The 25,874-nt window shown below is 34.1% G+C and overlaps 1 protein-coding gene and 1 pseudogene across 3 annotated transcripts in view; both read right to left on the bottom strand.

Moving 5' to 3' along the window:
* Plod2 (procollagen-lysine,2-oxoglutarate 5-dioxygenase 2) overlaps nt 1-25,874 on the bottom strand; it is an 80,262-nt gene that overhangs the window by 22,347 nt on the left and 32,041 nt on the right. For all 3 annotated transcript variants that reach the window (XM_004629204.2, XM_023712990.1, XM_023712991.1), the window contains exons 4-8: nt 18,510-18,673; nt 10,182-10,294; nt 7,580-7,643; nt 6,110-6,207; nt 1,599-1,700 (exon numbers count right to left, since the gene is read on the bottom strand). In XM_004629204.2, coding sequence (XP_004629261.2) covers nt 1,599-1,700; nt 6,110-6,207; nt 7,580-7,643; nt 10,182-10,294; nt 18,510-18,673 — 541 coding nt within the window. The remainder of the gene's footprint in view (nt 1-1,598; nt 1,701-6,109; nt 6,208-7,579; nt 7,644-10,181; nt 10,295-18,509; nt 18,674-25,874) is intronic.
* On the bottom strand, nt 22,927-23,253 carry LOC101569708 (annotated as a pseudogene).

Below are 25,874 nucleotides of genomic sequence, written 5' to 3'. Positions count from 1 at the left end.
GAGTTATAGTACCTGGAGTTTTATATTGGTCAATATTGCTCTTACTGATCTGGCAAGCAGTAGGTACTCAGTAAGGCTTATGGACAATGCAGGGGGAAAATTAAGTTTCAATGAAAAATCATTCCTTGGAATCTCATTTAATGAATATGGTTATAATATTCTACCAAAGGATAAGAGCAATTTTATGAAAGAATAATATTACTATAGGATGTTGAAAAATTGCTGTCAGATGACAGAATGAGAAAACAAAAAACTGTTTCATGGCTAAATAACAATCATTCCAACTGCTCATTTACCTTCAAAGTATAAATGACAGTTTTATTTCTCTATGAAATATGTGTAACACCACCCATGACATATAATACACAGCAGTGGTCAAAAACATAGGGCTACAACTAGATTACCTAAACTCAAATCTCTACTACAAAGATCAAAAATTGTGGTACCTATGTCTTCTCATCTGTAAAACTGAGTCAAGAGTACTACCTACTTTAGGAGCTTTGAGATCTCGAAATGAGTGAGTCCATAAAGAACTTAGTATTAGTAGTTAGACATTAATGGGTCTGGAAACATATAGGAGGGGCCACATGAAAACCAAAGAAGGCACAACGTTTTCATTCCTTTGATGTTTTTATTTCTTTTCTTTTATCTCCATTTTCTTAATCCTTAGCTACAGCTAAAGTCCACATAAGCTTGTGGTGTCAAACTTTAGCCCAAGAGAATGTAACATTCTCTGATCATGCTGATAATATCCAGGGCCTGCACTAAGTTTACACCAGGACGGAGGGGTTAGAAGAAAGTCCATGGAACGCAGATAAGCTAATTGCCCCTTTCATCCCCACTAACCTTGGATGTTGGTTCTTTGGTCCCAGCAATGAGAAAAAATAACCATGACAATATAGACACCTTCCTCCCTCTGAAGTAGGTCAACATAGAACATTTTCTTATTAAAAAAAAATGATCTCTGAAGAAAAGGATAGTCCTTGAGAGGCTCAGTTAAGAAGATAAATGTAATCTGGGATGCCATTAGATCCCACCTCAGCCTTGCACACTTTAACCTTCTCTCTTACTCACTATGAAAAATCTACCACTCTACAATAAATTCATTGGCCTATGTATCCTGTCTGAAATCTTTAATAAAAGACACAAAATATGAAGTTGTGGCTGGTTCCTTGTGATGTAAAGGCCTCATAGTGTTAGAAACCAGCTCCCCAATAACACTTAGAACAGTATTTAATCATACAATCCTATTAATAGGTCATCAAATTTGAAAACTGAGCATGAATATTAATCAATAAAAATACTAAAGGAATATAACCATTTTTCTCAATGTTTTCACCAAGCCAAAACTAAAATAACACAAGATCACCCAATCATATCAAACTATTAATATCCAAGCTTGTCTTACTGAGTTCCAGTATTACTTGGTTTTGTTTTCAAAAAGTTTCGAAACACATAAATCTAGCTATTATCTAATACCATAAATCCATTATGTATACACAATTAAAATATAAAAGAATATGCTTCTTGACTAGGAATCACTCCATTTCAGGACAGTGTATTTTCTACTAGACTTCACACATATTCAGTGCACTTACATCCACTGTAGACAGGTCAATTGTATCATATTCACAAAGAGTGCACCCATTATCCTGTGTCCATGAATTAGGTACATAGTTTCCAAAATAATTCAGGAGAATCTAGCGAATAAAGGAAAATTGAATGAGCAAAAATAAATCTCTTCCAGTAATATACTTTCATTCTCTAATCACCTAATTGTATTGAAGGCATATCCTTGGCACAAGGTACATTTATTGATAATTCTAGTATTTATCACTTTAGAAATGCATACTGAATAGTTTTCTTCACACTATAAATATTTGGCAGGGTAAATTATATCTAGCAATGTCAAAATATGTTAAAGACCCTTAAAGTCACTTTATTTGGTATAAGGAATAATACTGGCAAAGACAACTTTAAAAACTTTAAAAAGACAACAATGAAATAGCTTTAAATTGGCAAGTGAGACTTATGGACGAAGACACAGTCAAGTGAATAGTAATTTAGTTTGCACAGAAATTTAGTAGTCAGATAAATGTATTTAAAGGCCTGCTATAAGACACCTATGGAAAAAAGGGCAGTGGTAAAATGCTCTCTTACCAACGTATCATTATACAAATCAAACAGTAAACTATACCACCAAAAGGCATTACATTCTCAGTGGAAATTATCCTACTATAAACTAGCAATATAGATTCACGAAAAGATAACTAAAATATCCTACCAAGAAATCCTAACAACAAAAAATTGTAACACTGCTTCCCCTATCCAATCCTGTCTTTATTTATCTTGTCTCTCTTTAAGCATCTATTAGCATTTATTTTGGTTCTAAAATCTGGCAAATTTTGTTGGTGAGGCAGTAAATGATGACAGAAAGGAAAGAGGAAAACAAATTAAGATTTTCTGAGTCCTCAAAAAATATTCAATAACTTAAAAGTTTTAACATTTTGGGGCTGGGGAGATAGCTTGGTGGCATAAACACTTGCCTGGCAAGCACAAGGTCCTGAGTTTGACTGTCCCTCGTGGCAAAAAAAATACAAAGTTTGAATATTTTAAGGCAAAGAAATAAACTGCAAGGTAGAAAATATGTAGTCATCACCTTCACTGATGATATTTTAATGGACAATGTGGTCATTGCAATGTTAGCCTACAAAAACTGAAATAAAAAGAGTACAAGTGATTGACAAATGACAAATGCAAACTTTAATCACTCGTTTTTTTGAAGAAAAAATATATTTGAAAATTAGCCTCTCATTAAGAGTTATTTTTAAAAGCGATGGAACAAAATAATTTTTTTCTAATGGAAGGGCAATGTCCTCAATATTATCGATCAATGTAGTAGAATCTTCGTGTAAATATGAAATTAACCCATGGTTGTAAGAGGCTAAGTATGAAAGGCATTATTTTTACTTTTCAGAATTGAAACTGAATTCTGCAACTTTTCCCACCTTCTGTTTCTTAGTTTCGTAAGAAATTAAGATTTCTAAAAACATTCCTAGTCACTAGATTCCTCACCACACAGGCAGAAGTCATGTCTACCACTGCCGTCCCCATTTATATCTGACCTCTTCATAAAACCTGCAGACATTTCTGCTGGCAGCTCTGGAAAGTGCCGAAAGCTGCGTAGTTAGTCTGCTCTGGAAACTCTCCATCTACTAGATGGTAGTGTTTTCCCAATTCTTTCACAATACATAAAGATTTCCAAGTATGATGTCACTTCACTGGCAGACAAACTTTTCCAGCCAAATCCTTTTTTCTTCTTAAAAATCATGCTTTATTCAAAGTTGCAGTGATCCTCACACTGTAGTTTTATACTTAAAATTAAGGGCATTATGTTCAATACAAGTCAAATTAGTTGCAGAAATGAAAATTTACTGTGTAGAACAGGAAAGTTGATCTACATTTTTAGTTCTGTATAATAACTGCAGCACCTATTTTATGATTGCTTCATTTGATACTTAGAAAAGTCTATATATTAAACTAAGACTCTTAAAGGCTTGGAATGTTTCTCAATAGAGTGCTTATCTAGAAAAATATAAGGCCCTGGGTTGTGCCCTGAAAACCAAAAATAAATAAGGTATCTAATGATACATTATAAAAAAACAGACTTCAAGAATAAAAAGTAAAGCTTCAAACCAGAAACCAAAAATTCTATTAAAAATTATTCATAACAGAATACATTTAGACAAGCTTCAAAATATTTAGAATACAGAAATTTATTTCAAATAAAATGAAAAATTTTTTAAAATTGTTTACGTGCAATTATAAAAATAGAAATGTTCACAGACATGCACTGGGGGCATAAAAACTGAAAGCAGCGATATATGAAAACAATAGGGAGGGCAACAGATTATAAATAATTTTAAATTTAGGTTGAATATAAAAGTTCTAATATCAGATTTAGAGGAAATAAAAGATGAATTCATGTTTATATACTTTAGCATGGCTTCTCTTAGATGAAAAACACAAAGTTTAAATGAAAAGCAAAGAAAAGATAATAGGAAATAGGGAGATAAATCTCTTACAAATGAGAGGGGGATCAAACATAATTCATATAATGTTTTTATAATCCTACTTCATTTTCTGTAGTCAAATAGAATCAAGTGTACTAGGTAGGACCGTATCACAGAAAATACAACAAGATTCCACCAGCCTGAGGTGTCAGGAACAACTAGCGTTCAAACTGAAAATGTGTCCTAGAACACTTAGCTTTTGCCGCACACGTAGGTCTCTACATGCTGAAGTAGCACAGTACTCTTTTTTTCTTGCACTAGGTCCTTAGAGTCTTTTAAAGCTCCTGTCAGCGTCCTAGAAACTTTGAAACGTGTGGCAGTGACTGTTAGGTCTCACCCAAAATATCTGAACTCTCAGGATCAAGCTTACTCTAAGAATATTTAAACGCTTAAAAATATCTTTTCGCCAAGAAGAAACAGCATGCTACCTAGTCCTGAAAGATGCTGCGTTCTCACCTAGATGGCACTGAAAGCACCACAAGCAAAGATAAACCAGACACTGCACACACAGCAAAGCGTTTTATAAGCAAATGTCTGTCTAACAAGTTGACAGCTACAGTAGACAGCTACAGTGACTCAGTAATTTCTAACCTTCTTGCCCTACTAGAATAAACACCCTGTCTGATCATTACCAAGAACAAGGCTGCATCATTAGATTGTTTATAGACCCTGACATCCAGTTGAGATTTCTTAAAAACCTAGCACATGTCACAGGTGTGCTGGATCTGGCAGAAACCAAGGTTAATGTTAGATATTATTTCCATAATTCCTAAGGTAAAGGCTCAATGAATAAAAAGGAGAGGAGAACATGCTTCCCCTGCCCAGCACGTGATGTACACTGTGAGGGTAGGACATCAGCTAGGGCATCACAATAAACCTAAACAGAATCATGTTTCGGTGAAAATGTCAGTAGTGCTGGCACAGAAGCAACTGCTTTAAAAAGGAGAAAAACAAGCCAGGGATACAGCTCAATGGCACAGCACCTGCCTGGCCAGTGTAGGTCATGAGCCTGATTCCTAGTAACGACATTAAAAAAAAAAAAAAAAAAAAAGGTGGAAGAAGATGAACAGGAAGGCAACATGGACTGAAGTGCTTGCTTTGTTTTTTTTTTTTTTTTTTTTTTCTTATTGAATAGAAAGATTTGAGGATCTCTGAAGTATTGATAGGAAACTGAAAACAGTTTAAAGGCTTCATTGCTCTGTAGGAAAGATGAAATGGACAAAAAGCAAGGTGAAAAGATTAGTTAGAGAAGGGGAGTCTACTTCCAGTTCATTAGAGGGAAAATTTTTTTCCATGCACACAGTTTCTATTCAAATGTATTCACTCCACTGAAATGTACATTACATTCCCCATATTGTCTTCCCACGATGCAAATCTACCTGTTAATCTCTTTTCTAGATATTGACATGTAAGCCAAGCATCTCAGCACATAAAATCCTTGTTCTGTTTATAGTGTTTATACACATTTTGTCAAGGCAATTTATGTCCCATTTTGATTATACACATGTAGTGCAATATTTCATATATAAATTCATGAACCTAATTTGTTCCACCATTTTGGAAAAGATGCCATGTTTGTTTGTGTAGGAAATACAGCAACAGTTGTGTGTAACCTGATGAAGAGTTTGCAAACAAAAAAAAATCTTGCTAAATGTTTCCATTTGCAAACCAAACTGTCTGCAAGCAACTGCATTCATGAACAAAATTACTACTGCATTAGAAACAAAAATCATCCAAACTTTCACTAATGAAATTATGTCTTTGTCATTTACATTGCTATAAAGTGTAAGAAAAAAATTCCATCCACACAATAATACCTTAGGTTTAATTGTACTGTTAATTTAGAAAACGGTAAACCCTGCTATCCCTTAGAAAGTGAACAGACAATCTTTTGATGAACAATATCCACTCAGAGAGAACACTAAGCATTAGAGAAATGTGACTGTCTCAAATGTGCTAAAAGATGACAGTCTAACTACTGTTCCATAGTCTACCTCTACAAAAAAGAGACCAAGACAAAAGTCACTGTGACTCACCTTAGTGGGTCCATTTCCATTAATTGCCACTGGTAATGTTTCATAAAATGTATTTTTAGCTCTGGTTTTGCCATTTTCAAATCTTAAAACAACTTCATCTGAGTTAAAATGAAAAAGTAGCTCTCAGTAATTTAAAACATATGTCTGTGTAACTGTGTATTATAAAATTTCTTAGAATCAATAGCTGTATGTTATAATACTTAGAAACTCTGTGCCCACCAAGTTGGCAGACACCCAAAACACAGGGTGGCATTTACGCAGATGCAGGCACCAGTGCCGGCACACCTTCCTCCATGTCCCTAGAGCCAACAAAACAAATGAAGTGTCAAGCCATGGGCCATTCAGTGGAAAGAGCACATTTGTTCAGTTTTGGGTTGGTCCCTTGATTACACTTTGATACCAGTCAAATTGATATTATTCCTCTTTTTTCAGTCTTTTTGTTTTAGTGTGTATGACACTGAGGACTGAACAAAGGGCTTTCACATTCAACTACTCCCCCAGAACAATTTTAACTTTATCTTGAGATAGGGTCTTATAAATGACTAAATTGCCAGACATGGGCTCCCAGAGTGGTGGGATTAAAAGCATGTACCACTACCCCGTCTACTTACTGACTTGATTTACTCATCTGTAGAATGGGACCCACATCACTGTGGGGTAATTATGAAGATGGTTAACAAAATATAGATGGTGCGAAGAACGCTACCTGGCATGGCATAAGCAAGATTTTGTAACTGTCATCTATTGGTAGTATTTCCAGTTCCTAAGATTCAAATGCAGTACAACAATACAGAAATACACAAGTCAGGAACAAAAGCAAGTTTTGTTTTCAAGTTCTTTCTTCACACTTCCTAACACTCCAAACTGAATGCCTTCTGAGAATTACCCTATAAAGTGACATGCAGAATTGTATCGTTGCCATAAATTTTAAATTTTTAATGTATCAATGTATTCACAAAATAAGGTATTTTCATTTTTAATATACTGACTACTCCAATGCATTAGTGTATTTTCAGGAAGATGTATGTATCTCTAGATTAACACACATGCACATATGCATACACACATATGCACATAAATAAATACACACATAGTTGTTTACAGCTGCAACCAGTTATCTTTCAGCTGAGTCAAAAGGAGTCAGTTTAATACTTCTGGATAATGTACTTAGCTTGAAAAATTTGTAGCAATGAGATATAATTAATTCATAAATCTATCGAAGCACTCAGATTGTAAAAGACTACATTTTAAATTAACTAAAACCAGAAGCTTAACTTTTTTGCATTACTTATGGGGAATAATTTTAAATGAATGTACTAAGCTATATCTAATTTAAAGTTCAATAACTTTTAAGGTTGTAATACAAATAATGCAAATCTTAAGAACAGCTCAAAAATAGATGTAACAAAGAAAAAATAGTTGAAAACAGCTGTTCGTATCCATAAGCAATCCAGGATGTAGAAAGCATACCAGTGGCTCCATTTAAGGCCTGGAAAATTTTGCATTTGTGATCCAGTGTAATGTTAAAAGCTTCCTGAAATATAAGAATAAAGACAATATTGGAAATGATGGCAAAAACAGCAAACACAACTATCTTATTAATATAATTTTATTTGGGGGAATTTATAGCTTACAATTCTTAAGTTTAATGAAAATACTTAGAGGAATAAAATGTTTAGCTAACACAGAGACAGCTATAAGTACAACTTTCTGTAATATACTTTTAAAACAAATCTTATGCTTCCAAATGATAGCATGCACAAATATACATTTCAAGAAAATTTTAGAACTGTATCTCCATGTAAAAAATTTATAGAACACTGACCTATATTATTTGAATATTATTATAAAAATAGTTTCAAATTATAGTTTGCTTTTCTCCAAAATTTCATTTAGTTTTTTTTTTTTTTTTTTAATGTATTTAGTACAGGGTCTCAATACACAGATTGGACTTGTAATAATTTTCCTGTTTTCAGCCTCCCAAGAGCTGGGATTAGGGGCATGCGCCACCACGCCCAGTCTCTATCACCTTCTCAGCACGCCCTGGGGGTGGGGCTGGCACAGCATGCCTGGGATCGAGCCCCATCCCTGTGTCTGCCCAAGCAGGCACTTATCTAGCCGCCATCAAAATTTCATTTAACTTCAGGAATGTTCTAAGGCCTATGGCAGATTGTTTATTGTTTCCAAAATTCTCCCCTTTAATAACAGAATTCAAATTTTCAGTATAAAATATGTATTTGAAAAAAGAAACTTTATTTATATGTTACATGTCCCTATTGGTCACCGAGAAGAATTTTTAAAAATCCTGTGAGATGTCTAGAAAAGCTGGTTAGTGATATAATGGAACTGAGATAGCTCCCTTTTTATTATCCTGCCTTTTGCTGCTTAGAATACAGATACAATGGCTGTTGATGCAGTAATCAGCTTGGAAAAGAAAGGTACACTGAAAATAAGAGTTAGAGCCTAATGGTAGAGTACCCAAGAGCTATCCAAACCTCTGAATATCATAAAGTCAATACAACAGCCTTGCATTCCTTATTTCTTAATTTTTTTAATATGATAGAGGCCCCTTCCCTAAAATTAATAGAAAAAACATGATAGAGGAAAAAATAAATATGTAGATAAAATATCTAACTTAGGCCACTGCTATTTTACGTTGGTATATTTTGAGCTTCAGTATTCTTATTCATGAAGGGGGCAAGGTACTGTGTGTGTACACTACCTGTGTGGATCTTTAAGTCCAATATTTCTTTTTTGGAAATGCTCATTTTCTCTTTATTCCAGGCCCCACATATAGTAGTCCCTTAAATTCTAAATTTTCCAATTCATTATTCTCTGGAATTCCATCTAAGGATTACACTCAACCTACAATAAAAGCAAGCAATGTCCAATCTGGCACACGAACCATGTGGATGCACAGTGGAGCTTTCATCTTTAGTGTTTTCCCTGGACCACAGTACTTCATTTTCAAGGTGTCAGAGGTAATGCTAAAATTAAAAACTGTCTTTTAAATAGCCTCATTCATATCATTTCAAAGTATCAAAAATGTGCTACTTTACAAATCCAGTCAAGAGAACACACCAAGTTGATGCTGCTATTATACAGAATAGAGTGGAAAATTTTGATTTTGGTATTACGAGAACCTACTATCCACTCTGTACAATGTTACTATGTGACCTTATTTTTTTATTTTGTTTTGTTTTGTTTTTGGTAAGGAATAGATACAGACTCTAGTTTCTTACCTGTCTAGGACCAAAGAAGCTCAGAAAGATCTAAAGGACTTTGGGGAGGTTAAAACGATTATGCATGAAAATATACTAGCTATTTCAAAACTATGAAAGTATACTATATCAAATAGTTACAGAATAGCTTTTGTGAAAAAAAATTTAATTGTAAGACAAGAGGAAATAAAAGAACACACATGTCTTGTGTTACATGTCTTAAGAAATGACAGACATCTGTTCTAAAATTTGATGAAAATCAAAATGTCTAGAGTGGCAGTGGTGAATCGATGGCACATGTACCGAGCCGGCTGCTTGTTACCATCAAGTATTCCGAAAGGCTTGCCCTCACTGCTCTACCCTCATTAACACTTTATCTCTGTCTTTTTACATCTCCGGGCTCAAAAGTTTTAGTGACAAAACTTCTATGGATATGCTGCCTGGAAGTGAGTATGCCATAATGGTGGGGTTATTACTCAGGTATGAGGGCTGCTGTTCTACTTTTCTCTCTAGTTGTCTCAGTGCATGTTCCAGTATATGTAGCTACTGGGAACAAGCAAGGCCTTGCATCGTTACTTTTCTTCTCTGACTCATCTACATCTGTCAAGTGTGCTGACATGGTCACCAGAAGGAAGTGTGTGGGCCTATAACAGAGGAGAGAAACACATCTCATCTCTGCATTTTACTAGCTTCTTCTAGTTAAAGTATGTTATTGATAAGAACATTTTGCAGTTCACTTTTCTAATTCCCACATTTTTAAAACCATCTGTTTCTGACCACTCCATATTAATCTGACACAATTAACTAAGCAACCAAAACAAAACAAAGAGAAAATACAGACTACTACGTACTCTTTGTAGTGGATCAATGTAGATTTTAGTATAAAAAAGCTGGTCATCATCATTATCCTGGAGATTCCACTGCTGAACTATACGGTTGATATATGGTGCATAACCAATAAATCCTACAACAAAGCAGAGGTAGAGTACAGAATTCAGAATTCAAACACCAAAATTTGACTATGGTAAATCCACTGAATCACTGCACAAAACTGTAAGCCATGGGCCCTAACCCTCAAGCTGAAAGTTCACAGTGTACAATGAGAAAATACTCTATGGTATTCGTTTCATACATAAACTATGATACAGTGAGTGTCATTACCAATTACAAAAAGGAAAATAATCAAAAACTGTTTGAAATAAACACATTCCCAAAGTTAACTGACACAAAGAAGAAACTCACATTTTCCAAGGCTACAAAGGAAAAAGACTAAAAAAGGAATATAGTAGGACAGGAGAATTTTCCCTAGCCTTCTAAAATGTTCTTCTTGGATCTTCCGCAAAAGCTTCAGAGTTTCTGAAAGGAGAAAACCTCTACTAGAGTGGTTTTAATGTCAGTGCCAGAGATTTTAATGCAATCAAAAGAATGTCACTGACTACAAAAATCCCACAGAAGTTTTATATCTGAGACATTTGTAGAATTTTTCCATTACTTGAACCAGTCATAATTGGGCCTGCTAAAGCATTTCTGGCTAAGTTTTGTGTGTCACTGTCTGGAAAAAGGAAGTCTAAAACTGGATTGCTTCCTTTGGCCTTAGAGGGAAAGCATTAAATCTGCCAATAACATTTGTCTATAAAAGACAGACAACAGGGCCATTTTTCCCATTGAGTCTTCCTCTGAATTTCAGAAATACAGCCAAGCTGCTGTTTCACAGACATACAATAATTTTTAAAAGGGACCAATGTTATTCCTATTAATTCAAATAAAACAAGTTTTTACATAAAAAATAAGTTTTTTCTCATAGGAATAAAAGAATTAAAAGAAACAGGTCTCAGGGTATTATTGTTACCTGGAAAACATGACAAAAGCCAATCACAAATTGCTTTTTTTTGTTTTTACCAAATAAAACTTCCTGAAAACTGAAAGATAATACACTTTTCATTCCTACAAGTATAATCTCTCATAAGAATATACTAAGTAGTAATATAGAACATTTTTCAATGGTTTATATTAGTATTTATGAAAAAATTCCTTATGCTAATCATAAGCCTTAATATCATTTAATATATAAAAATAACAATCTGACACGTTTTATATGACCTATATATTTTGTACAAAAATTTTAAAAATGAAATGATATATTTATAAACATAGTTCACATCCCTCAAATGACTCTCAACATATCAACCATGAAATGGCACAAACCTACCAAACATATTTATGACTTCCACAATTTCTCTAATATTTCTAACTACAGAAAGGATAAAGTTAGTGCACTGAGAGCCTTGTATAAGTCCTTTCCCACCTTTGCTTAATGGCACTTACTTGCTGCTTCCATAGCACCATAAATCTCTTGAGATTCAGTCATCTGAGCTGATACATCACTAGGTAGATTCATTTATACACTGCACTATATGTGCCACTTTTGGAAAAAAATAATAAATATAAAATAAAAACTCTCTTGAATTTGATAGCTTAATTTCTCCTTTGAAAAACTAGGCTTCAAATTACATAGGATAAACTGTGAGATTATCATGTATTATTTCTGAGACTTTGGCAGCTCGGGGGTCATAACATGGAAGCAGCACAAAGCTACCAACAGGATGCTTAGCAGGGAAGTGGCAGCCACCTAGGTAGAGGCTTTGGAGGTCATAGCTGGCAGTCCAAGCCAAGTCAGTGAAATCGGAGTAACAAATATAACAAACTTCAGATTCTGACTTGAACATGAACGTAATATCCAAAAGCTGTAGATAGATTGGAGAAAAAAAAGCTCAAGTTTTTGCACAAACCATTTCTATACTCAAATGGACTCTATACTCAAAAGGAGCCAAACTAATCAGTCAAATTTTGAATATAAGTTTTCACAATTCCATTATCGCTAAGGGCTGACAAATTCCAAAGTACAGCTATAAAAATGGATTGATAAAATAGTGCAGGCAAAAAGAGATTAATTTGAGGCACCACGGAGAAATTAAAACTACTTGCCAAGAATTTTATTTACCATAAGTGGCTAAGTAGAGCCTAGAATACAGATGTATTACTATTCTAAATACTACTTATTTTATCTAACTTGAATAAGATTAGTTATATTCCTGTAGTTTACCAAAAAAAATTCCACTTTCCAAGTGTGTTCGTTATTTACACCCAACTTCCATCCCTAACATCCTTCATTCTATTTGGTATATCTTCTAGCCAAATTTACATTAATCAATCTCAGTCTAACCTAAAAAGTTTGGAGTACCCATGTCCAACATCATACTTTATTTTTAACATGGTGATGGTATAATTTGTTTTTATTTTTCAAAAATTTGTAAAGAGTACAAATTAGAGTTAAAACAGAAAAAATTACAAGTGATACAGAATTTCACTTAAAGTAATACGAATTTCAGTTATTGTTGTAATAAAATGGTATCTTCTAACCAATTATTCATATTAACAGATATCTAAATGTAAAATTGGAAGAAAAAAACAAAGACATGTGTAAGAAATTAAAAAGAGAAAAAGTAGAAACTGAAAAAAGGAAACAAAACAAATTAAGCAATAGTGGCTTTTCTTCACAGACCAGCAGAAATGTACAGTACAGCTGTCCAAACCATCGTGCCTATTTACATAGACAAATCACTTTCCTCATTCTCTCTCCTGTCCTTCTCATTTCAGTAACTCTTTTCTTTTGAGTAAGTTCATTCTATTTTACCAGTATCTACTGTACCTTTCAGATTCCATTTTTCTCTTTCAGATTCTCCGACTATGGAGACAATGCAATGTTCGTACATGTGGGTCTCTTTTATTTCACTTAAGTATGGTCCCTAGTTACATCTATTTACTGAGAAAAGATTCAAATTTACCCAGTTTTATGATGAATAACATTTCATTGTGTAAAAATACAACAATTTTTTTATCCATTCCTCAGTTGATGAGCATCTGGGTTGTTTGCAGGATTTAGCTATGAAAACTGCACTGCTATAAACATGGGTGCACATACATCGTTGTGGTATGAGGTTTTCAGTTTTTCTGGAAAAATACCCAGTACTGGAATAGCTATCAGGTATAGGACCTCCAATTCTAGATTTTTAAGAAATCTCCACAGTGGTTGTGCCAATCTGCACTGCAGCCAACAGTGGAGAAGGGTTCGTTTTTTTCTACAGCCTCTCCAGCATTTGTTGTGGGCTGACTTCTTGATGTTAGCCATTCTTTCTAGGGTGATATAGAATCTCACTGTTCTTATAATTTTCATCTCTCGAAATACCAATGATGTTGAACATTTTTTAAACATATTTACTTGCCATTTGTATTTCTTCCTCTTAGGAGTATATATTCATTTCAAATGCCCAGTTTTGGATTGGGTCTTTGAGTTTGGGGGCCGGATTTTTTTCATTCTTTGTATGTTCTAGATGGAAGACTTTTATCGGAGGAATAGTCAGCCATAATTTTTTTCCTAGTTTGGCTTTACTTTTTACTCTGTTGGAGATTTGCTTTCAAGTGCAGAAACTTTTCAAAAAGATGAAATCCCAGCTGCTATTCTTTGAAGTATTTACCAGGCAGTTTGGCTTTTGTTCATTAACTCTCTAATTACCCCTACATCTTTAAGATTTCTACCTGTATTTTCCTCTAAAAGATTTAGTGTTTCTATTTTAATATTTAAGTATTTGATGCATGTTGACTGTAACTTTATGCATGGTGATAGGGATGGGTCTAGTTCTAGCCTCTGGCATGTGGAAAGCCAGGTTTTCCGGCACCATTTATTAAGAGTTTATCTTTCTTCCAGTAGGCCTGCTGAATCCTTGATCAAAGATAAGATGGCTGAGTGTGACTGAAGTTTTGTCTGCATCTTTCAATCTGTTCCACTGAGCCTCAGATCTCGCTCTATGCCAGTACCATGCTGTTTTTATCACAGTAGCTTTATAGTACAATTTCAGGTCAGGGATTGTCATACCTCCTGCCTTTCCTTTGTTTCCCAGGATTTTTTTTTTTATATTCTAGTCTCTTCTGGTTCAAATCAATTCAAGGAAAGTTTTCTGCAGCTCTCTGATGCCTATTAATGGTGTTTTAATGGGGATTGCACTGAATCTGTACATCAATTTTGGGAGTATGGCCATTTTCATAATGTTGGTTCTTCCTATCCTAAAGCATGGAATATTTTTCCACTTTCTCAAATCCTATTCAATCTCTATTCTCAGAGTACCATAATTTTCACTGTATAAATCTTTTATGTCCTTTGTGAGATTGATTTCCAAGTATTTCATTTTTTGGATGTTATTGTGAAAGATGTGGTTTTCCTAATTTCTCTCTCAGTATGTTCATTTTGTGTGTACAAAAATGCTACTGATTTTTGGGTGTTAGCTTTGTATCCTGCTACATTGCTTAATTTGGTGATTAAATCTACAAGATTACTGGTGGAGTTCTTGGGGTCCTCTATGTATAGTAAGTATCATGTCATCTGCAAATAATGATAAATTATTACTTCTTCTCAAATCCTTATTCCTTTTACTTCTCTCTCAACTAATTGCTCTGTCTAATGTATGTAGAACTATACTGAATAGGAGTGGAGATAGTAGACATCCTTGTGTTTTTTGCTCCTGATTTTAAAGTGTAAGCCTTCAATTTTAACCCATTTAGCATGATGGTGGCTGTTGGTTTCTCGTAAATGGCTTTTATCAGCTTGAGATATAGAGCATCTATTCCAATTATCTGTAGGATTTTTATCATGAATGTGGGTTAGACTTTGTCAAAACCCTTTTTCTGCATCTACTGAGATGACCATGTAGTTTTTGTTCTTGGTTCTATCAATGTGGTGTATTATATGTATAGATTTGTATGTGCCGAACCATCCCTGTATTCGTGGAAGTAATCCCACTTGGTCATTATCTTCTTGATGATTTGCTGCATCCTGTTTGCTACTATTTTACTGAGGATTTTTGCATCTATATTCATTACAGAGATTGGCCTGTAGATCTCTTTTCTACTTGCTCTGCTTTCAGAATCAGAGTAATACTTGCCTCAAGGAATGAGTCTGGGAGAGTTGCTTCTCTTTCAATTTCATTGAAGAGTTTGAGAAAGTTGACATTAAATTTTCTCTAAATTTCTTGTATAATTCAGGTGTGAATCCATCAGGACCTGGGATGTTACTTGTTGTGGTATTTTTATTACATTTTTGTCTCCAATGCATTACTTCCTGCTCTAATCTTTTACAATTTCTTGCCTTCTTCAAGCTTTGGGCTTGACCTACTCTTCTTTTTGTAGGAGCTTGAGATGTAGCATATGATAATTTGTTTTGGCTTGTTCTGTTTTTCTGTGTGAATTTACTGCTATATACTTTCCTCTTAAGACAGCTTTCATTGCATCCCATAGATTTCAGTAAGTTTCATTTTCATTTGATTGCAAATATTTTTAATGTTTTCTTTAATTTGTCCTATGACCCACTGAACGTTTAGGAGGTTGCTATTTAATTACCATGTGTCTATGGTGTTTTTGTAGTTCCTTTAGTGTATAATTTCCAGTTTTATTGCACTATGATCACAGAGTATGCAGAGTATAATTTCAATTCCTTTACATTTACTTAAGAGTGTACTGTGTGCTAGTATATAGTCTATTTTGGAGAATGTCTCGTGTGCTGCTGAGAAGACTGTATATTCTGCAACTGCTGAGTGAAATACTCTGTAAAGGTTTCAAATCAATTTCTTCATGTTTGGTTTAGTTGTGTTCTTTGCTGAATTTTTGCCAAACTGATCTCTCTCTATGTGACAGCTGCATGTCAAAAATCCCTCATTACTACTAGATTAGTGCTCATTTGATTTTCCATGTGTTAAAATTTGAAAGGCATTTCTACAATGGGTACACGTATATTTATAACAGGTATGTCTTCCTCTTGCAGTTTTCCCTTAACAAGAACGAAGGGACCAATCTTATCTCTTTGGATGATTTTTGGTTTGAAGCTCATACTGTCAGCAACCAGGATACTACCTGTGTTTTTCTGATTTCCTGTGGCATGGAGGATTGTTTTCCATCCTTTGACTTTTAGTCTATGAATTTCCTTTTGAGTTTAATGTGTTTCTTATATGGGAGATATTGTTGGACTTTGTTTCTTAATCCTCTCTGTTAATCTGTTTCTTTGGACATGATTTGAGGCTGTTTACATTGATGGTTACAACTAATACACATTGGCTTATCTTCATCATGCTATTCTACGGTTTCAGGTTTCATACTTTTTCCTCTTTTTAATTACTTGTTCTTTTTGGTGGTTTCTTCTGTTGCTCTTGAAGCTGTGATTACTTGTGTCTCTTTCTAGAATATCTGTCAGTAGTCTCTGTAGGGTTGGTGTGGTGGTCAGGAATTTCTTCAGTTGTTCTTTGTCATGAAAGGATCTTATCTCACCATTGAATGTGATATAATTTTGCAGCATACATCAATCTGGGTTTTAAGCTATTTTCTTTCAGGGTCTGAAGTATTTCACTCCAAGCTCTTCTTGATTTGACAAATGATAATTTGTTTCAAGAAATCTGCAGTAATTCTGATGGGTCTTCTGTTTTAGGTGATCTGTTTTGTTCTCTCTGGCAGATTTTAATATTCTATTCTTTTTCTTAATTTCTGAGAACTTGGTTATTATGTGTCCAAGTATAGATATATGATGGTTATGGCTGTTTAGAATTCTGTATGTCTTGCTTTTCTATATGTCAATTTATGTTTGCATGTTTGGAAAATTTTCTGCTACTACTTCTGCAAATAGTCTTTTTATGTTGTTTGTTCTGTCTCCCACTGCTTGACACCTACTATTTTCATATTATTTTCCTGTGCATCATCTTATAGCTGCTGAATTGTTATTTCTTGGTTCCTTGTTAGTTTTAAGAGATCTTTTATTTCACATTCATTAGCAGCAACACTGTCTTAGAGGTGTGAAAAAAATCAATCCTCAGTTTCATTCAAGTGGTTTTGCCAGCTTTCAGTGGAGTTCTGAATTTCCTGGATCTCTGTTTGAATCTCTTTCATGCATTCTAATGCATTCCTCTATTGTTCATTCAGTATTCCCATCATTTTTCTATTGTCCTCTTTTTCTTCTTTTAATCTATGTTTTCTTCAGCTGTGCAATTCTTTCATGATTGTTGTCTTTTTTTTTTTTTTTTTTTTTGGACCTGAGAGATTATTTCTGCTCTTATTTCTTCTATAGTCTGATGGACTTGTTTCTTTACTTAGTTGCTATCATTTCAAAGATTTCCGGTTTGTGATTTCCAAGTTTTTGTATGGCGTTGCCTCTTGGATTTGTTCTGGGTGGGCTAAAGGACTGAGACTTCCTTTTGCTCCTGTGTATTGGCATTTTTGAAGCTTTCAATAATCTCCCAGACAGAGTCTCGCAGGCTGCCCAGAACCTGCTGAAGTTCTTAAATGACTCCAGGAAAGCTCTGCACCTGTTTGCACTGGGCCACAGACTGCAGCTCTCCTGTGTCCCGCAGTCCACTAGTCCTCCTGGATTCTTAGAAGCTTGAACCAGCAACAGCAGAAGCTCCATGCCTGCACTTTCAGGGGTAAGGAAGGTCAGAACTTCAGAGTCACACAGGCTTCTCAGCACCCACCAAAGTCCTTAAATGGCGCCCTATAGTTTGTTTTTTTAATTCACAATGGCATAGATTCTGCAATGCTTTTATTATATGTACACTCAATGTAAAAAATGTAACTACCGATTTCAAGAAAAATCACTTATTTATTCAAACATATTTCAAATGAGATCAAATGAACCCTTGCCCATTTTTAAGTCACATAATAAGAAACTGAAATGGACTTTTATTCAAGTCAGAACTTTTACTAAACTTATTCTCTTTTGTTAGAAATTTTTTTACTAAAGCTACATACAGCATGACATACTTGGATACATGCTATTTTTCCTTAAAAAAAAAACCTGTCTTTAGAATTCACTTAAAATTTGGTTAATTAGCTTCCTCCATTACAATGTGAAAATTTTATCACTGACACTAACTAGTCTTTTAAGACAATCAAATAACGTAAAATGTGTAAAATTTTTTTCAAGTTTAAACCATGTTATGAATTTTAGACATATTTTGATAGTAATATCTTGATAATGGCTAAAATTTCACATCTATAGTTACTATTTTCTTTTTTAAAAGATTGCTTCATTAGTATTTAAAATTTATTAAGACTTACATTAAACCTTTTTTCCATATTTTACCCACCTCCTGAATTCAGGTAGCGTTTCCCAATGTGCACAATGGGATACTTGTCCGCCAGTCTTTTATCTGGCCATAGAATTCCATCTGCTGCAAAGACTACTTTGTGGTTTGCCTTTTGGAACTTCTTTAGAGCTTCTTCTGGACCTCCAGCAAATATAACATCAAAACTGTTTAATGAAGGAAAAGCAAATTTTAAAATAAACATGTTGGATTTAGGCACATAAATCAAGAAAAAGTCCCTAGTGAAAACCAGAATTTAAAATTCCACATAAGTACAAGTATGTCTATTATCCCAGCCTCCAAGAGGTTGAGTCAGGAGGATTGCTGTAAGTTCAAAGCCAGTGTGGGCTAGAAAGTAAGTTCTGAACTGCACAGTGAAATCTCGTTTCAAAATGAATAAATCCCACATAAGATTAATACCAACCTATTTATAGGGGACATTAGTTTATCTAAACTTATGTTTTGTATCAGCCACGTAAAATAAAAGGTAGAGTAAAAATCAAAATAAGATAGTTTTTGCAATGTTATCTTCTACAGTGATGTCATAATACTTTTGCATGAACTGCCTACAAGTCAAAATTCTTTTTTTTTTTTTTTTTTTGCAGTATCAGGGATTGAACTCAGTACCTTGCGCTTGCCAGGCAAGTGCCTATTCTACTGAGCTAACTCCCTGGCCCCAAAATTCTAAAAGTGTTGAAATGTTAGAAACAGTTATTTGTTACACAAATGAATAGCTCATGTCATCTTTTATAAAAGTCACCTTTAAAATTGGCTAATATTTCAATTCAATTTCTAATAATCCTCTATTATTTTTTAACAATTCATTATCTTTTACAAACAGACTTAAATACTAAATATCATTAATATACATCCGAGTCATTAAGCAGCCTAAAATCAGAAAACACATGTGTTCAGACAAGTGTTATCTTTTTAAAGATAGTAACTTTGACAAATATAAAACTTGATACCATGAATTTAATGTCAGAATTTTATAGATTTTTATCATCTTGTATTTCTTGAAGTTAGTTCACAGAATTATAGTGACTTAACCAATACTATACATAAAAAGTTCCTATTTAAAATAGGAACCTCTCTGCTGTAAGTTCTCTATTTATTGCAACCTTAAATTATTCTGTAGCTTTTCATCAGTATAACACAAGCCCAAATGTTTCCAAAGATGGTAATGAATTGTTCCAGGTGGCAAACAAGAAAAAACCAATACTCTGGATTTACCACAAGAACTTCCTAATAGCTATTATTCTGAAGGCTGTTATATCTGCTGTCAGATCTGATCAGAGGAATAAAAAGCCTTTTTCATATGCCTTCTTCAGCTAGATTTAAACTCAAGAAACTGGCTAATATTCTAGATAACAGTTACCATTCAGGTCAGATTTATTAATTTATGACTTTCCATATACGAATTTTTATCAAAATAAAACACTATTTTTATCTTTCTCAAAGTGAAACTCAAATAAATTTCCTTCCATTTAAATATAAAAAGAAAAACAATGTAAGATTATACTCATTATTAAGACTTGCAACAGAGATGTTAAGTCCCCCAAATGTGTCACGCTTGTATTTTAGTAATGAAATCCTCCAAGTGTGACATGGACACACAGCCATTATGCTTAGAAACTAGTGTCAAGCTAAGTGTGACTCATTCTGTCCAGAAGAAAATGGGCCAAACTAACATACATAATCTCCAGCTCCTATCCTTTAGCCACAATGATGCTTATTCTGTTTCTTCTTTTTCTTTTTCTTCACTGTGAATCAGAGTACAAGTGAAAATTATTGGACACACACCCTTATATACTCCCATCCTTCTGGTTAAAGAAAATAACAAAGATTAAAATGTTGACAATGCACAAATGAAATTTACAATTTTGCTTCACTAATTTTTAAACTATATAAGAATAGTATTTGGTGGTTATCAGGGAGATGAGTTCATTTCAAAATTGCTTTAGAGAAGAATTAAATTTTATCATTTGTTTTTACTTTAGTCAAAAAATAACACCGTAAAATTAAAATATCTATAAATTCACATAGGTAAATCGGTACTCACACTATGTACAAATAGGTAGATTCATACCTTAGATATGACAAATAGATATTCATACTGTTTTTATTTTTTTTTAATTTCCAAGATCAACAGACAAGAAGCTGATAAAACTATTAATAGCATATCCATAAAGTTACTCACAGCCATGTGTTTGAACTTTACCATATAAGTTTCTAATCCCAGCTATCAGAGTACCATCAGAGTAATTGATAGACAGGTTATTGAAAGTATTTGTGCTTTAGGTCTTTATTTGTCAAGCAGAGAAAAGTAGTTACTGCACCAAATCATTGTGAAAAATTTACAATGGTTATACTCCATAAACATTCCATAAAATTAAGAAAACAATAAGATTCTTATGAACTAAAAGAAAGGGGCCAGTGTGAAAGGAGAGGCAAACTATAACTCATTTTTAAGTTTTCACCAAACTGTAAATTAAAATAATTTTACTTTTTCTAAAGATACATTTATAAAATAAAATTTTAAATTTCAATCAAAGTGTGCTGATAGAACCTCAAGTCAGCTTTTCCATGGCTATTTTAAAAATCAACTGAATTGATCTGACTTTATAAAACACAAGTTTCTTTTTAAGTATAACTGATTTTCTTTAATAGAAGTATTCCCCCAAATGTTGATTTGTTTTGAGATTGGAAAGGAGTCTAGTTTCTATAGGTCATTGATTGAATCATGAAACGTGAGACAAATTCTGAGACAGACACTGCCTGAGAAGTGCCAATTACTAAGAAGCCAAATTTTTTTGAAATGGGAAAAAATATACCACTTATGTCAGACAATCAAATAACTAGAAGCTTAGGACAAACTGACTTAAAAACTTTGCCAAATAATGCCACAGGTTACAAAAACAAGCTTTGGCAGACGGTATGCTCAATGACAGAGTACCTGCTTGTTCTGTGAGAAGCAAAATATTCATTTTCCTAAGGCCTCTCACACTTGGGTTCAATCACCAGCCATAAAAAAAAATTATAAATGCAACTTTGGAAAGCACTGTTTTCCATCTTTAAAAACATAGTGATGGTTATAGAAAATTAGTGGCTCACAAAAGAAGAGCTGTGGCAACTTATTTTTATCATTTAGTATTTTATAAGCATGCATTACTCTCAAACCACAGTGCAATGTATGAAAGTAAAAGAGAAGGGAAAACTACTTTCATATAATGCAAATAAGAATTCAACTCTGAATAGAAATGTGAAGTTGCTGAAACTTTCCCCAATTCATTCCAGTGTCACTGTTATTTCTGTGATTCAGTATTTCTGAAAAGTCTTTGAATCTACTTAAAATGTCTCAAAAGGCAAGAAAGCTTTTCTACTTAAAATTATTTGGGCCACAAAAACTCAAAGTCAAAACTTTTTCAAAGACAAAAGAATGCACACAGGTCATAGAAATAATTCTCATGGGAACTTCAGTCTATTTAAAAGTGAAGAATAAAATAAAACTTTCCATATTTTCCTATTGTAAATACTCCTAGTCCTGCAAAAATCATAAAATTCCACCTCGATATGTCAGAGTTCTGTCTCCAACAGGTCATTCAGACTTTTACAAGTGTTTGTCCTTCTGTGTTCCGTTTCTGTGGTACCATCAACCACACAATCACCCGGAATGAAAATCTTTCATTCAGGCTGGATTCCTTCTATCCAATCTTTGACCCTTCTCACCCAATCTTTTACCAAATGCTAATGTATCCATCTACTCAATCTGTTGAGCATTCTAATCCTCTGCAATACAGTTACTAGGAGGCACTAGTTGTAGGTTAAAGTCCTGTAGGCTTCCCCATTACCCAAGTCCTCCTCATTTCTAAACAGGACTATCTGACAAATTCTCCTGAAAAGTGCCAGATGCCAGACTAAATCAGTGGTTTTGGACTATGGCCTAGAGCTGGAGTCAACAGATATTTCTCCCTCATCTTCTACAGAAAATCATTTAAACTCAGAGGTCGTATGTGCGCTGTCAAATAACTCTGCACCCACTATGCAGAACTAACTCCCCACAGACAATACATAAACACACAAGCATAGCTGTGTCCCAATAAAACTTCCTGCAAAAACAGCCAATAACCTGGAGCACAGTTTACTGACCTCTGGCCTATAGATAAAATCTAAACGCATCAACATAATATTAATACTTTTATTAAAAAATATTTGGAAGTCAAACTCAATTATTTGATGGGTCATCTACAAATTTCCTTCTTTTTATTCTAGAACCCAATGGAACTTTACTTGACATGGGTACAACCACGGCCAGGGAAGAACAAACTGGAAAGACGAGAGGCAGAACAGAGGCCTATCTAACCTATGATAACACGAGGCAGGTCCCTTAGTGAGTGACAGTTACGCTGGCAGAATTCGTCTAGTGTCCCTACTTTTTGAATTCCCACTCTGTTGTCCAACGGACATACCTGCCGTGTTTTCAGCCAGCAAGAGATGCAGTGAAGGTAAAAGGCATGATTACAGACTCCCCAGGCCACGGTGCATTCAATGTTCCGGATGTCTGGCTGGCTTGGCACTTTATACAGAGTTCCATAATGTGGTCTCTGCAGATGGCACAATTATCAACCACAATGTCCCAGGCACACAACGCTACAGCATTCCACTTTTTCACTTCAAAACGTTTCTTGCCCTCAATGCTGTTGGTGCCGCTTAGGGTATCCACATCCATCGCTGCCACCATTTTGGAAATACACCTACAAATTTCCTTTTAATGTCACCCTTTCCCCTTATAGGACACATTTTCCCAATTTGTGCGCGCGCGCGCGCACACACACACACACACGTCCCTAGCTGAATATATCTATTCAAAAGAACTTGCAAAATAGAAGATAAAGTTACAATAGAAAATGACTACATAAATTTTAGGAATTCTAGACACAGGAAAATTGGTGTAAAGTGGGTACTATTTTATACTAGGAATTATCTAGTATAAAATGAGCACTATTTTAAAAGCCAAAAAAGACTTAGTGAATTTTCCTTCAAATGGTGTCATTTAATTTGCTGAATATAAGATCCTCATTAAGACTGGGTAGGGGTAGAGTCAATGAAGATACTGCCAAGCTGGAAGAACATTTCTCTGGGCCATTTTCAGAGGCTGGTCCAGCCCTGCTACAACACCTCACTCAGAAAGAACAATGTCAAAGACCGCTAGCTGCTGGCTCCACTACTGTCTATGAAGCTGAGTCACCACAGGTTTATGGATCAGACTATTTTTTAAGATGTTAATATGAATTAAATAACAATTTTCCTCTAGTTTCAAAACAGAAATCCATAGTACTTCTAGAACTTTCAAAGCCTACCATGTATTTAATGAATAAGTGTCCACTGAACCAATGAGGATGTTTTATAACCTCAGCATTTATGATGCTAACGGTTCAATGTTCCAGATACAACATGTATGAAGCAATCCCAGGGTAGGATTTTTGTATCTATCAGTTGCCTGACCTCAGCAAGCTTTTACCATAGTTTGCACATTAATACCCACTTAGAACATGCTAAATATGAAGCGAAACTTTAAGGAATAAACACATTGGCAATATATGCATTCATTCACAAGACAGTTGAACAATTAAGCATGACAAAACTCAGGAACAATCAATCACATAAACAAGATCATCAGACCCTTCTTTTGTGTGCTGGCTGCTGCTTCCTCACTCTGACATGTCGACTATTATGCCCACTCAAAACCCAGTCAATATAAAAAAGAAACAATTATGTGTTTTAGCTTTCATTCATACTAATATAATGAAATGCTGTCAAGCATTAATTCCTAAACACATTATACACTAATCTATATGAAATAAAGGCAGTGCAATATATGTAAGTGACAGCTAAGGATTTCAATTTTTCCTTCAGAAAATAAAGAAACAGTATACAAACAAGAAACAATTATGTGTTTTAGCTTTCCTTCACACTAGTATAAGGAAACGCTGTCCAGCATTAATGACTAGGTTCTTTGTGTCTGCACACTTACAACTGTCATCACTGCCAGAGAGGATGAGCCCACGAAATAAATCTGCCATTCTTAGTTCAAATTAAAAGTATAACATTTGAAAGGCTTTGCTTTCCGAAAATTTTTACTGTCTTTTGTATAAACTACATAAGGCAATATAAAGGGCATGTATGCTGGGTATCTATTGGTGACCTGAATTTTGAGATTTACGGAATGTTTATTTTATAGAATATAAATGAGATATAGTTATCCTCAGCATAATACATAATTAAATTATACTTAATTATACCAATAAATTAGAAAAATTTAATATTTTCACAAACAATTATTGAAGTGGCCCAGTAAAATAACCTTTCACTTTTTTTGTAAAAGTAAATGATGCTAAAGAAATAACATCAATATTCAGGGGTTTTGTATTTGTTTTTCTGAAAAGACATTCATTCTTCTTCCACATTAGATTAATTTTTGTCTGCAGATTTAGACTATAAATGAGAATTAGATCTGTTTATAATTATTTTATTTTTCGACAGTGTCAAGTTCAAACCTAAATCATATTTTGGGCTGAGTACATGCATACTGAACACAAAATGAAAATCTTGCTCCATGTCCCATTTTTTCAGTAAAAAATAACATGCACTGACAAGCCAAAAGAAACGAACACGGGTTGACGCAGACCATATTCTGTCATATTCAGTTTTTTATTCAAACACAGTATTTTAGTAATTTTAATTCTTTAAGATTCAAACTAGTGGATGGTTTTTTGCTTTTAGAATTTATTTCTTCAAAAGAACAATTAAAAAAATCTTTAAGAATATTTTTAAAGCATTCACCATATTTCTCTTGCAAGGTCTGTTTTTGATGCAATTCGCCTTTTTCCAACATTGGCAAGGACCCTACTATTGTGTCCTGAAAACATGTACGTAACGAGGAAGAAACTCCACTCTGTGGAGAAGATGAAAACTAAACTCAGCCACACAGAGCACAACCAAAGTTGGAAGGCACTCTAGGGAACAGCAGAGGTTTGTGGGATTGGATTATTCTTCTATTGCTAGCCAGTGATTATTTATCTTGGACCAATATTCCAGAGCAGTTACTTCAAACACTGATGAAATAATAACTTCACTTGTTTACTTATTTAATCATATATATCAGCTTTCGCAGTGTACTTATGACTACCATTCTAGTTTTTTCTTAAGTTTTTTTTATGTTCCTTTCTAAAGGAAATTGGCAATTGCCAATTTTTATCATATCTCGAAGTCTAATTATATTTAAACAAATGTATCAGTAAAATTACCAGTTTCCATATATTGAATCCTCTTTTTGTCTTTTCTTTTTTTTTTTTTTTTTTTTTTTTT

The sequence above is a fragment of the Octodon degus genome, unplaced genomic scaffold (assembly GCF_000260255.1).
Source record: "Octodon degus isolate 3935 unplaced genomic scaffold, OctDeg1.0 scaffold00028, whole genome shotgun sequence".
Taxonomy (NCBI): Eukaryota; Metazoa; Chordata; class Mammalia; order Rodentia; family Octodontidae; genus Octodon; species Octodon degus.
Note: the sequence above shows the minus strand (reverse complement) of the source record. Positions and strands in the feature narration are given on the sequence as shown.